At 33.9% G+C, this 14,221-nt stretch overlaps 2 protein-coding genes across 2 annotated transcripts; both read right to left on the minus strand.

Moving 5' to 3' along the window:
* On the minus strand, nt 3,479-5,223 carry LOC109352400 (ras-related protein RABA5a-like). Its single transcript, XM_019594378.1, has 2 exons — nt 4,854-5,223; nt 3,479-3,913 (listed from the first exon to the last, which is right to left on the minus strand). Exons 1-2 carry the CDS (start codon nt 5,191-5,193, stop codon nt 3,579-3,581), a joined length of 675 nt encoding a protein of 224 aa, XP_019449923.1. The 5' UTR covers nt 5,194-5,223; the 3' UTR covers nt 3,479-3,578.
* Nucleotides 9,723-14,008, minus strand: LOC109352402 (probable methylenetetrahydrofolate reductase). Its single transcript, XM_019594381.1, has 12 exons — nt 13,889-14,008; nt 13,287-13,706; nt 12,775-12,835; nt 12,571-12,653; nt 12,309-12,482; nt 11,572-11,745; nt 11,369-11,469; nt 11,170-11,281; nt 10,987-11,067; nt 10,721-10,898; nt 10,261-10,595; nt 9,723-10,092 (listed from the first exon to the last, which is right to left on the minus strand). Exons 2-12 carry the CDS (start codon nt 13,689-13,691, stop codon nt 10,009-10,011), a joined length of 1,788 nt encoding a protein of 595 aa, XP_019449926.1. The 5' UTR covers nt 13,692-13,706; nt 13,889-14,008; the 3' UTR covers nt 9,723-10,008.

Below are 14,221 nucleotides of genomic sequence, written 5' to 3' on the forward strand. Positions count from 1 at the left end.
GTACATGCCCACTTATCGGATGTCTGAGAATTTAGAGATCATTATGTACTCTGACTCTGATTTTTGGGTGTCTAGACAACATACATTCTACTTCTGAATACATGTTTATCTTGACTGAAGGTTTTATCTCTTTGAAGTCTATTAAACAGACACTCATAGCTCATTCAACCATGATTGCAGAGTTTAAGGTTTGTTTTGAAACACCGGACCATGGCATATGATTGCGGAAATTTTGTCACTGACTTACGTATGGTCGATGGTATTAAAAGACCACCAAAAATTTATTGTGACACTAAATTCGCGGTTCTTTACTCCAACAATAATAAGAGTTTTATAAAGTCAAATTTTATTAATATCAAGTTTCTGGTTGTTAAAGAAAGTGTTCAAAATAGACAAATTTCTATATAACATATAAGGACAAATTTTATGTTAGTTGATCCACTGACTAAGAGTTTGATACCTAAAGTCTTTCATGGACATATTTCTCACATGAGTATTGCTCCTTAGGATGTCTTAGTTCAGTGAGAGTCTATATGTTTTATGATTTACTTTGGAAGTCATGTATAGTTTTATGCATAATAAAGTTGATGATTTATTGTTCTATTTTGAACTTGTGTATTGTAACTATTGTGTTACAATTAAGGACTTTGGATTGATCTCACTAAAGAATAAAGAAAGACCGGTTGGAAATAGATATGTTTCATATCACATTGCATGAAATTTCCATGTCACTCATCCATATTTGATATATGTCATTTAGTATAATGGTATGGTAATCATAATGGTCGAGTCACGTTTGAATGTGATGAAGGCCGTAGTGGTTCCATAGTTTATATATGAAATGAACCAGCTTATATTAAGGAGAAGTCCAAATATAAATAGCATACAGATGCGCGCCTAAAGAATATTTGATATAATTGTTTCAGGAAAAAAATGAAGTCCAATTGGGAGATTGTTAGAAATTCATAATTTCTAATTAAGATAGACATCATATATTTAATACAATTATATTGACTATTTATTTTGGGTTACAAAACAAGTGGTCTAATTACTAACAACCTATAAGACTTCTGAAACTGATAAAGTGTATGGACTTAATGAGCGAATACCCAAACGGTTGGCCTATATGGGATAATGAGAAACCTATAAGTTAACACATAAGGAATGGTTATGGTCCCCAAATCACAAGTAATTTTCACCCATCAGATAGAAAACGAAGGTCAAAAAGGAATTCAGGATTTGGTTGAGGAATGTCATCATACCAAAACTCTCTCAAAATGTATATCAAAGGAGTAGATCAAAGAACATTGATTCATGTATGACATTATATCTTTGTTTTATATTATGTATGAGAATCATGAGATTCAAGATGCTAGGATTGGTATTTCACCAATCATCAGGAAATATCTAACATTTTACATATAGATGAAACTTGGTCTCAAAGGAATTTGAACAAATGAGCGTCTATATTTATTATTATCAAATGTTTGCATTGTTGTAAGAAGCGGATTGAATCGATTGGTCCGATCACTGACTGAACTTGAAAATGATTTTGATTTACAATTTTAACCAAATGAGGGGTTTGACCGTTTTAAACCGAGGAAATTCTGGTCACTCTAATATTTTGTTTTAGTTAGGTCTAAAAAAAGATAGAGAGATATTACTTCAATTATACATAATTATTATTTATATAAAACTTTGTATTTATAAATAATTATATATATATATATAGATAAAAATTATTAATTATTTCCAAAATCATTCGGTTAGACTGAATAGTTTAACTGTTTAAGCTGACTAAACTTATTATGAGACATCTTTCGGTTTCATGTCCAACTCGGGTTTCACAATATGGGTTTAAAGGGATGAAAATCCATTCTTAAAAATGACTACTCTGATGTATCACATAAATTCTTTTAAATGAAAAAAAAATGGAACAAAATATCTCCTGTTTTATCTTTGCTTATTTTGATTTCCTAATTTCTAGGTGTCATTGACATCTACAAATCCTTCCATCTCATTGTAAATGTGATAGCTATGTTGGTTAGCTCATGATGCTTGGATCTGAATTTGTAGCTTCATTGACATGAAAAGTTTATTAATTCATGTAAAAGGTTCGTTGTTAGTCCTCAAAACTTGATGGTTAAGTAGATATTAAGTTGCCCTTTTGATATGCCAATTGACTCAGATGCATCATTGACTCTTCAAAAACAGTAATATAAAGGAATGGTGGATAATAGAGTACTGTGTGTAAATCTTTATACTCTTATCTAAATCGTTGTTGATTGAGTTGGAGTCTTAATATCATTAGCATTTAAGACATGACTATTGCATATAAATGGTGACAATGAACTAAACAATGCCTATAACTATTTGTTTTCCATGGTTGTTGAAACATCTAACTATTTCTTGATCCCTATTACGAGTGTCATAAAAAAGCAAAAAAAGAAAGAGGGTGAAGCTAAGGGTGGAGGAAGGGGAAGATACGATATGTTTGTAACAATGAATGAAATTGAGATTTTAAGGTTGCAAAAGAAAGGAAGGAAAAAGAAAAACCAAATTGGTTGGCAATGAAAATCGAACCCGAGTCAAATTACATTAAGCTCCACATAAACTCCCAAAAGTTACAAAATTGGGGTATTGAGCTATAAGCTCCTTTGGGTGCAAATTGCCCAGAAATTTTAAAGGTACTTTTGTTTAGTATAGCTTTCTATCTTGTATGTTTGGCCTAACTTTTACCTCCAAAGAGAAGAGAAGTCAAATTTAAGTTTGAACAAATACAATCATTAAATTACATTTTTATCTAAAAAGAAATAAAGAGGAACCAAAATGCCTTTAAAAAATATGATTCATTTTAATACACAGTGATCCTTTTCACCACACACAAAATCACATAAACACTACAACGTTCCACAGTTCCACACTCATTTTACATAGTAATGTTGACCGTTATATATTAAATAATACTAATCTGCCCAAGATAATCAAAACCAGCATAACTAAAGCACATGAAAATAAATAGAAAATGATGAAGCCAGTGCAATACAAGCGAGATTAGAGAAGAAAATTTTAAATTAGCCACTAAAACGATTATCAGTTTCTAAAATTAAATTACATGAGGTTAGATACAAGGAGTAGGAGAAGAAGAGAGTGCATGTCTCTCTTCTTTAATTTCTTCTTTCTTTTTCCCCTGGAAATTATGGCTTCAAACTGAGCTATTGAAATTATAAGGAATGATAAACCTTGAGTACTTAGTGACATTTTGGGTCATGGCTGAAAAGTTGCAATAAAAAGAGTAAATATCATTTCAGTTCCTTTTGTTTTTCGACTTTACCAGTTTGTTATCTCCAAAATAGTCCCAAAAATTTCAAATGTGTGTATTTAGGGTCATTAGTCTCTATCAGGTGTTATAAAACATGCTAAAAATGATTAATCTAACTCACATTTGATTTTTCTGGGGGCCATTTTGGGTTTTACAATTTTTGAGAGTCTAGACTGGTAAGGTCAAAAAACATAAGGGAATAAATTGAATATTTACTCTAATGAAAACATTTTTGGGATCAAAACAACCCTTTTTGTTAAGAGGAACAACAACCTTTTTTTTGGCCTTGAAGGGAATCTTGGTCCTCTTCACCTTGTAGAACAACTGTTTTACCATTTCCAACCAAGGGAACATCATGTTTGTTAAACTCTTGAGATATCAAAACCTTCCTACTTAAGATGTTGTAGATCTCCTTTACGACTGTCTGAAAAGCAGCAACTACATTCGATGAATCGAGGGCCGATGTCTCCATGAAGAACAAACCGTTTTCCTCGGCTAAGGCCTTGCCTTCGGCAGTAGATACTTCCCTGGCATCCTTAAGATCTGACTTGTTACCAACAAGTATTGTCACCACGTTCATATCAGAGTGAGCTGTTAAATAATACAACAACCAACTCAATACTCATTTCATCACATTTCAAACCAATGTGTGTATTCTTTTAAGCAAGAAAAATATGATATGATTGCCTCATCAAAAGGTTCATGACTGAAAACCAGAGTCACCTATTCAGCAATTAATATAAAAAAAAAGGCCGACCGGTAAACAAGGCTCCCACCTAATGGAGTCTGAGGAGGATAGATGTACACAACCTTACTCTCACAAGTGAAGAGGTGGATTTCAAGATTTGAACTCATAACCTCTAAATCACAAGGCAAACAACCTTATCCGTTGCACTGAGGCTCACCCTCATTCAGCAATTAATGTTAGACCCAGATTATTGTGAATGATGATGGGGATGTACCTAGTGAGAGGGCTTTTGTTATGAAAGTGAGATGAGTAAATCTTAACCATAAATCTTAACCATACAAACCAACCCTCCTCGTTCACATGACATTTTTTTGATAGGCACGTGACTTCTTGTTTTAATCTTAACCGTTCATGATTAAATCTAATAGTATATATTTACTACTCTCACTCTCACGTGATACATCTCCTATGATGATGAATGTGTATAGATCTTAAGATCTATTATTGATTATCAGTTAAGTAACTAAGTACCCAACAGTGCCATATGCAATTTAGATTTCATTCCAACAATAACCACCAAGCCTTTATCCCACTAGGTACGATCGGCTAATTGGATCAAACGAAAACATAATGCTCTATAGGGTAACATGATGTATCAAATGGCACTAAGTTTCTGTTTGCAAGTTTACCCAAATCACATATACCCAATAAGTTTTCCTATTTTGTACCAAAAACAAATTGATCAACAAGCAAGAATTTCTAAAACCAGTAACCACAGAAATGACATGAGAAAAGCTTCAGGTTAAGTAATGTTCAAACATCGGTCATAATAGTATTTCTTACTCTGAAGTTCGTTAAGCCACCTATGAATGCTATCAAATGTTTGGCGCCTGCTAACATCATAAACCAAAAGTGCTCCAACGGCACCCCGATAATATGCAGATGTAACAGCTCTGAACCTCTCCTGCCCAGCAGTGTCCCAAATCTGTGCTTTAACTTCCTTTCCATCAATGTCCATCTTCTGAGTTTGGAACTCTACTCCTATAGTTGATTTAGAATTAGGGTAAAATTCATCTCGGGCATATCTCGCAAGCAAATTTGATTTCCCAACAGCTGAGTCACCGATTAAAACAATCTTGAAAAGATAATCATCGCTCTTCTCTTCATCATTATTAAAAGCCATCAGTCAGTCCTACGGATTGCCAGTGTATAAATGCAAAAACTTCTCAAAGCTAGAATGTTACCTGAGATGAGAAAAAAGACCAAAAATATACAAACTGTTATAAGATACATCTAGAAGAAAAATGTATGTGACTATATTTAAAATGAGTCTTTTGTTCCGCAATACATAAGAGAGTAAGAGACAACAAATAGCTTGATAGGAACTGGAAAGTACTGAGAAATATTAAATCTGAAAATTGGATCTAAGCTCCTATTAATAGATTTAGTTCCTCTACTAAACCAAAACATGATGAACAAGGCAGCACATAAACCAAAAGAAGTGAAGAAAGTTGTAAACAGTAATAGGTAAACAGAAAAAATGAGAAATGAAAAGATAGAGGATATGTCACCAAGATTGTGAACAACCCTCCCCTAGGGCTGATATCCCCTCTTCTCTGCCCCCCTCTTCTCTGCACCCCTCTAAATACCATTTGTTCTCTTTTCCCTATATAGCTGCCCTCCTTTTCTCACTGCCACATCAACATTCTATTACACTGCAGACCATTAGTGTGAGCATTCTCGATATTCCCCATCCTATTCCTACCTTCCTTACATCCATGGGTCTAATATAGTTGAACGAGTATGTTGTTTTGTGAATTGCAAGTTCACGCCATAAGGAGAAACAAGCTTGCACAATGAAAAAAAGAATGATTTGGTTCTAATCAAATATCAAGTAAACAGACATGATATTTGTGATAATTTTAACCCAATGCCATTGAAGGACATTGATGATAGTAATGAAATAGTTGACATTTGATTGGCAAGTTGCATTAAGAACATGGTTTAGAAGATATTCAGGCTCATGAACATGAGTGTGGTCAATTATATGGATCAAACAACGCCAAGGTGCTCTATCAATATCAAATTTCTAATAAATCAATTTAAAGCAACATTTTTTAATGATTTCTCCTAAAGTCTTCTTTTCTCTTTTAATTGAATTATCTTCCCATTGATCTACTTTTCTCACAAAAGCAATGAACACCATAAGATGAACAAATATAAACTATTGCAATCACAAAGACCATAAAAGCTTTACCTCTTAAATGACTCATCCATGTTCGGTACAAGCACGACACCTAATAATCATTTATAGATGCTATAGGCATGTGTAATGCACTTTGGTTAGGTTTCCAGCCTAAACTTTAACTATAAGACTTATATGGTTCATAAAAACAAATACAACAAGCATTTTCCCACTAGGTGGGGTTGTCTATACGGATCAAACAACACAATAATGTTCTATAATAACATTTAAATCTCAAACATTTGCACATGGCTTCACCTATAGTTTTTCTTGGTTTACCTCTGCCTCTAACTACTGGGTTATCCTATATCTAATCTACTCTCTTCACTTGGGTTGCTATATGTCTTCTACAAACATGTCCAAACCACTTAAGGTGATATTCTACCTCTTTTCTATGGTATATGTGCTACTTCAACTTTCTCTCTAATATATACATTCTAAATCCTATCTTGTTTAGTAAGTCCACTCATCCAACACAACATAAAAACCAATAAAAGGGTGGTCCAATGCACAAAGCTCCCACCTTGCAGGTTTTGGGAAGAGTAATGTACTCAACCTCCCCCTCTCAATATAAAAACTAATAAAAATGGCGGTCCAGTATACGCAACTCCCACCTAGTGGGGTCTGAGAAAGGTAGATATACACAAACTTACCCGCGTGAGGGGAGAGGATCTCATTGTCACTAAGGTCAGAGGTTGAAATCAATGTTGGATTAAAATCCCTATGGATTTATTGTATATTTAGTAATATTCAAAACCCTTTGTTAACCTTCTTCACCAATCCAAAAAAGCTACCCAATACCCTTCTCCCTATAACAGATTTTGAGTATGGTAAGTGTAAGTTTTGATTGTTTCTAAATGAGTAGGACTCACTTCTTATCTCTTAATCAGACAAACAGGTTAAAATAAATTGACAGAAACCACAAACCTACCATAAGAAAAATGAGAGATGAAAATGAATATGAATAGAAGCTTTGATATAGAAAGAGGGATAATAATATAATAATAAATTAAGAGAATAAGATTAGGGAAAGGGAATGGAAGAGAACCATTGAAGATGTTGTTGTTGTTGTTGTGTTTGAGATCTGCAATGAATGGAGTTTGGGGGTTTCAGTTATGAGGTTTGACAACATCACGAGTAGCTGGCTGCTGTCAGAATTCATTCACTCACTACTTTATGCCATCAATCAAACACAACATCTTACAAATATTTTCATTTTCTATGTATTTCTAATCAACTCCTAAAAGGTTGCTTATTCTAATTTAGGTTATGGTTTCTCAAACAAATTCAAATGTTAATGGTCTCATGTTAACAATACACTTATATTATTTGGATTTATCTCCTATTATATTATATTTTCGTTCAACATTTTGCATTTATCTATCCTCCTATATGGGTAGTTAGTATAATATATATATATATATATATATATATATTATATTATATTATGAGTGATTATGTAGATCTATAATGGATAATTTATATATTTTTACTTTAATGTATGGATGTCAATATAATTTATTTTTCTTATCTTAGTACACCAAATTTATATTAATGGAAATCACGAATTTCATGTGGAATTGTGTCAACAATGCAATTTATCTATAATTTAATCAGTGGTTTTTGTTCGTAATAGGGGGAATTCTAAGATTAGAGCAATTCTTGATATGTTCGGGAAATTGGTGATTCGAAGAAATTACCAAAGATAATGAGATACAATAACATTATTGAATTTTTTTGGAAAGAGTGAGTTGGTGACATTGCAATAGGGATTGTCTTTGCTTCCTTCATCATCATCATTGACATCATGATGTTGTTTTTCTCACTCAATCTCAATCATTGCTTTATCAATTCAATGATGATATTAACATGTCCTCCTATTAAAGAAAGACTAGAGGAAATGTGGTAGAAGTTGTTCTTGAATTACTGACTTACACTACAAGCACAACAAATCTAATAAACATAGTGAACTTGTATTCACATGAAAATCCTTTCGGTATGACAAGAAGTTAGGACTTGGTAAACTTTGTCACATGGTGGGTTTTGTTAAATTTTTTGATACTATGCTTAGTGTGAAGGATTTTTGGAGTGAAGGCACATGTGACTTCAATATTTTATCTATTATACTTTCATCTCAGATGAAGGATTTGGTCTATTGTTACTCTAGCTGATAATTATTCTAAGGATTATTGGGTTGGGAGAATCATGTGTAAGGAGGTTACAACCCAAACTCATGTTATAAGTGGTTAAAAGCATGTGATGATAGTTCATCCTGCACTACTTGGAGGAGAGTGTGGAAATTAAATGTTTTAGAGAAAGTAAGATTCTCCCTCCCTACTAATCGGTGTAATGGTGTTGAAGAGAACCTAATTGTTGATTCATGCTAGAGATGGCTTAGAACCAATTGTTCATTATCTAATAGATTTTTTAGTAGCGACCTTTGGATTTTGTTGATAATTTTTCAAGTGTAATTAGTCTTTTATCAGTTGACTTATAGGTAATTCTAACTTACCCATCGAAAAATTGTTTATGATTGGGGTTTGGTGGTCCTAGAGGTGGAGAAAGAACTCTTTTCTAAATATTGTGGTTTGAGATATTAATCATGTTACTCATAGTGTCCACCATGACTTTAAAGCCTAGTATAGTATGGACAATTTTAGCAATATTGGTGATGGTATAACACATGTAGGCGGGCGTTACCAATGAACGATTAAGTCAAGTTGAATGTAGATGATTATTGTATTTTAGGAGCTAATATTGTTGGAGGAGGTAGCATGATTTGCAACTGTAAGGATATCTGGTAGTTAGGTTTCTCGTCGAACTTTATAGTTGGAATATGGGTCATCATAATATTACCCTTGTGTGTGATTGTCTGAATGTAGTGTATGTCATTATTGAGAGTTTAGGAGTTCAAATGCATCTAATTTTCAATAGAATAAAACTTCATCTTAATATATTGGGATTGTCTGAACAATATATCCCAATTCCCAATATAAAACTTTGATAGAATTAGAAAGGTAACTAATGTGAAATTTGCTTCAAAACATGCACCCTCAGATCGACTAACAGGTTACATATGACTCATAACAAATTTATCATATTTTGGTTCATAACAACTAAAGAGAAGTTAGGCTTTGAATCTATTTTGTTAAGATTTCATCTCAAAACAATTTGGCAAAGAGATGAGTAGCCAAACATGCAATTAAACCATATCTAATAGGGAAGTACAATCACACACCGAAAGAAATTAATTTATCACCCCATAATCCCATAAGATAAGATGATACCCTTAACTATACAAAAAAAAACTCATACATAGTAGAACAAGACAGATGATATGAGATTTATTTCCAACCGTAAACCAATCGGTATGTAAATATTTTCGCAAAAATAAACTGAACCAAATCATTGCACCAAACTTGATTTTTTTGGTTTAGTTTGGTTTGATTTTATCAAGTTCAGTATTAAATGGGGAAACACATACAACCTTCTACTTTTATTTTAAACCACATATATTAAAATCTCATACAATCATCAAATTCAAAGGAATGAGCAATTTCTCTTCAAGGTATTTCTTGAAATGACAGATTACTCATTCAACTCTTACGAATTACAACAAATCTAAGATGTCTGCGATGTCTACCAGACAATTGATTTGCCACTCCAACTTAAAAAAACTTTCTATATAATATTAATCATATTGAGAAGAATAAAGGAAAGGGAAAGCTTGACAAGCAACATATGAAACTTGCATCAGAAATCAGCAAAAACACCAAAAAGATCACCATTCACATAATCATTCTCTACCAAGCTGACCAAGAAGTAACTGGCTCCAACCTGTGACACAATTAGAAAGAATTATCTTTAGCACTAGCATCAAAGGCCAAAAAAATAAAATAGTACAAAATTGTGCATTGGCATAGATACTTAGTATTTCTGTTTACAAAAAGAGTTTGTGCAAGGTTTTCTTCTAGGCGCATGTTACATTTATGTTGAAAAACTAACCTCTTCAACCAGTTTCCGGGATATATCACCCTCAGGGTACAAGGCTGCCCATCCTCTTGACCAAATTTCGAATGCCTCATCCTTCCATACCTTGAAGCTGACAGGATCTACAATCGTTGGTTGGGTTATCTCCTTAGCTGGGAAGACACCCCACGTTACAGCATTCACTTCAGTTGGGCTCACATTAGATTTCCAAGCTCCTTCTTTATTCACAGCCATATAAGTTAGGGACAACCGATCCTTGGATTTAATAACAAGTGCATCAAGCTTTTCCTTAGAGCAGAAGAACTCTACATATGCCTTCTGATAAACATACCCACCAGGTCCACCCCAGCCTAGGCCATATATCAAAACAAAGAAGGATTTAGTATATTTAGTACCCTCAATCATAATTCACTTGATATTCTCGTCACGAAAAATCAAGCATGGATATTTATGAAACTACATTTTTAACACCCACCTACAGTAGGAGAATCAGATTTTTCCCCATTGACAGCTGGCTGGCTATTGATGGTGAGGAAGCCCTTTGTGTTAAGCTTCTCCAGCTGCTCGTTTATAACCTTTGTCTCTGGCTGAAGACCATCTAGTTCTGACCATGGACTGCTTCTCAACTTTCCGAGGCAGTACAGCTTGAATCTCTGATATACAAGAAGTACAAATTTAGCTGATATTGAAGTATTAATGACATGACAACAACATAACCAAAATGCAGCACAGTAACTCTACCTCATAAATATCTTCAATGCTTTTCAAGGGAATTGCCCATTCTTCAACAAGCTTCTTGTCTCTTGCACGTGGTCGCATGAACTGTGGGAAAGAAATGAATTGTGAGCACGTGATCAGTTATGCAGCAACACAATTACAAAATTTTGTCAAATTCATAAAGCTTCAATGTATGTGATCATGTACCTGATAATCAGTTAATGCTCCATATGATGGACTATTGGAATCACCCCAACGCCCATGTGGGTATTGATCCCATCCTATTGTCCTTGATATGTAGCTTTTTGGACGATTTGCCCTACGATAATTGGATAAAGAAAGTAAGAAATCCTTGAAACATACACACCCTTCAGAATATCACATAACAATTGCAAAGGTGATATACCAAAAGATTGGACGGACATCTTCTCTAATGCGGAAAACATTTGTAGGGCGTCTCCAAGGTAAGGACCTATAAATTTTGGACTCTTCAATTAAGCCAAGATTCTGCCAGCATTAACAGTAATAGCAACTTTCAAGTCAGTGAGATCTTGCAAAAATAACAATACAAACATATATATCACAGCTGCATGAAATAGGGGAGACAACCGTTAGTATTCCTAATGCTGATTTCTCCATATTTAGTGTATAAAGATGCAAGTACTTAATTCCATGAGATAAAATCTTTTTGCACATTTCAGTTCCCTGGTGAATTCCATAAGCCTTGACAGCTTCTTCATTGTCCTTAATAGGCTCTAGAGCAGCCATAATATCAGCAGGTACCTATAAACATTTCATTAAAAAGAAAGGTTTTATTAGAGTGCACCATGACACTTGACTAATACTACAAATAGCAAAAAAGTAAACATATAACCGAAAAGTATGTCTAATTTTCACAAACTTATGTCTAATTTTAATTATCGGCTGGAATTGGTCTTCTTTTTTGAAAAGTATTAACATGTACAACATACAATATCTTAAAATATAGCAATTGTTTTTTTCATTTGTTATTGCCCAAGTATTTTGCAGTTCATCTGGTTGTAGATTAGTCTGTCAACTGAAAACCAAAAGCAGAAACCTCTTCCTGAAATGACAGCTTGCAAAAGATCATAGAACAAGGCACATTTATTTAGAATAAATAATCTTTACTATTATGAAGTGGGAGCCGTCCATTGGGAAGCCCTTTTTATACATTGAAACAGAGAGATCAAATATCAATATTCAACACATTCAAGAAAACATCCTAGTGAAAGATATAGAATACTTGAGCCTCTTCTTGTTCCTTGACATTATTAAACATATAGAATATTTAATACCTAAAAGCATATACAATAATTTCTGCATACCTTTGTTTTACAAAAACCAGTCATACGGATAAAGCCCTTATAATTATTGATGGGCATAATTCCTGGCACAATAGGACAAGTAATTCCAATTTGGCGACAGTCATTCACAAATTTGAGGAATATATCTGTATCATAAAATAATTGAGTGACGATCAAATCTGCTCCAGCATCAATCTGAAAAAAAAAACACAAACTGGGAATGAGGTAATGAATAAAGAGCTTCAAGGCAAAAAAAGGGTGCATTCTAATTTAGTTACAAGACCTTGCTCTTCAGGTAAGCAAGGTCATTTTGATAACCTTCCAGTGGAGCTAAACCATCACTTGCTATAACATCGGGATGCGCCTCTGAAGAGAAAGACAATAGAGTATATAAGTGCAAATGATAGAGCAATAAATGAACAAAATAACACATGACGTGACAGAAAGTGATATCAAAGTTGAAAATAATGACAATAAAAGCAAGGACCTGGGTAACCAGCAACTGTGATGCCAAAGTAGTCACCATATTTCTCTCTGATATGTTTCACCTGAAAAAACAACACCTCCTATATTAAGTCATGCCTTCAAAAGGGCCATATAGCTCTAAGTCGGTTTTAATGGTTTCCCTATAGCTTTTCTTTGCTTTCCACTATCTCCGATTATTTGGTTACCCTCCATCTGACCTCCCTTCTCACTACCATTCTAATAGTCTTCTTCTCATATCTCCTTTTATTGCATCCATTCCTAATTTTATCTTATCTCGTATTTCCACTACTCCAATTCAACATCACTAAGCTTATGCTCTTATCAGCACTTTACCACCTAATATACCATAACTATGAGGTAATATTTCCCTTAAGACACGAGTGACACCCGAAGCACTTATCCATTTTCTCTATTATTTCAACCATAGATCCAAAATACCTAAACCACATAACAATTTCAAAACATTCTCCAACGAAATTAAAAGTAAAAAAAAACATCCCCTCAATTCCATACCAGGTCCCGTGCGCAGGCGAATCCACCTTCGGCCTGGACAAACTTATCCTGACCATGAGGTGGATCGCCACGAAGAGCAAGCACATTCTGTATACCATTAGACTTAATAGTCTCGAGAGCATGATCAATCTTATCAACAGGCATATTAGTACAAGTAAGATGCATCATCGTTTCGACACAAATCATATTCTGCATCTTGTTAGAAATCTCCAATGTAAGATCAGCAGTTGTTCCTCCAGCACCCCAAGTAATGTCGCAAAACGACGGATTATGCGAAACCATACGGTCCATTCTTTCAAACAGGTTATCTACACCATCTTCAGTTTTCGGTGGAAAGAATTCGAATGAAAAAACAACTCTATCTGGATCTGATGATGCTGCACGAATCTTCTCTATAACCTTCATTTTCGTTTTCGGTTTCTGAATTCAAGAATTGGAGTATGTTAGTATAAGCTTAGATCTAACAATTTAGATTATAAGCTGAAAGAGAAAGTGATTATTTGCGTTTAGATCTTTAAAAAAGTTAAGATGGAATTAATGAAGATATGTTTATAATGAGAGGAATAAATTAAGGTAGGAAATGAATGAGAGAGGTGATGTACCTTTGAGATAGGGGAAGGGAGAGTGAGAGAAATGAGCAGTGGAAAAAGTGATTATTTTGGTTAATTTATAGAAAGAAAGAATGGAGCCAAAGGTAGATCTGAGATGATATTGGTTGGTGGTTAAGCACCAACTCCATAGTCAAATTTTTATTTATTTTTTTAATTTAATAATAATAATAATTGATTTTTAGTTTTTGTGTGTTTGGTTTTAATTACACTTCCCATAGGAGGGAGTAAGGGTGAACATGAGTTAGATAAGACTTGTCCGATACAAACTTAGGAGAGGTAACTCATTTTTCTTAAGACAAGTCTTTGGTTAATGACTTAAGTCCT

This window comes from Lupinus angustifolius, chromosome LG07 (assembly GCF_001865875.1).
Source record: "Lupinus angustifolius cultivar Tanjil chromosome LG07, LupAngTanjil_v1.0, whole genome shotgun sequence".
NCBI lineage: Eukaryota > Viridiplantae > Streptophyta > Magnoliopsida > Fabales > Fabaceae > Lupinus > Lupinus angustifolius.

What these genes read in the sequence shown, in the direction of transcription:
- LOC109352400 (XM_019594378.1), bottom strand. Translation starts at nt 5,193, where the DNA reads ATGGCTTTTAATAATGATGAAGAGAAGAGCGATGATTATCTTTTCAAG. An exon ending in GTGGCTTAACGAACTTCAGA is followed by an intron (nt 3,914 to 4,853) that starts GTAAGAAATACT and finishes ATTATTTAACAG; the next exon opens with CTCACTCTGATATGAACGTG.
- LOC109352402 (XM_019594381.1), bottom strand. Translation starts at nt 13,691, where the DNA reads ATGAAGGTTATAGAGAAGATTCGTGCAGCATCATCAGATCCAGATAGA. An exon ending in TTGCTTACCTGAAGAGCAAG is followed by an intron (nt 12,483 to 12,570) that starts GTCTTGTAACTA and finishes TTTTTTTTTCAG; the next exon opens with ATTGATGCTGGAGCAGATTT. An exon ending in CAGCATTAGGAATACTAACG is followed by an intron (nt 11,470 to 11,571) that starts GTTGTCTCCCCT and finishes TAATGCTGGCAG; the next exon opens with AATCTTGGCTTAATTGAAGA.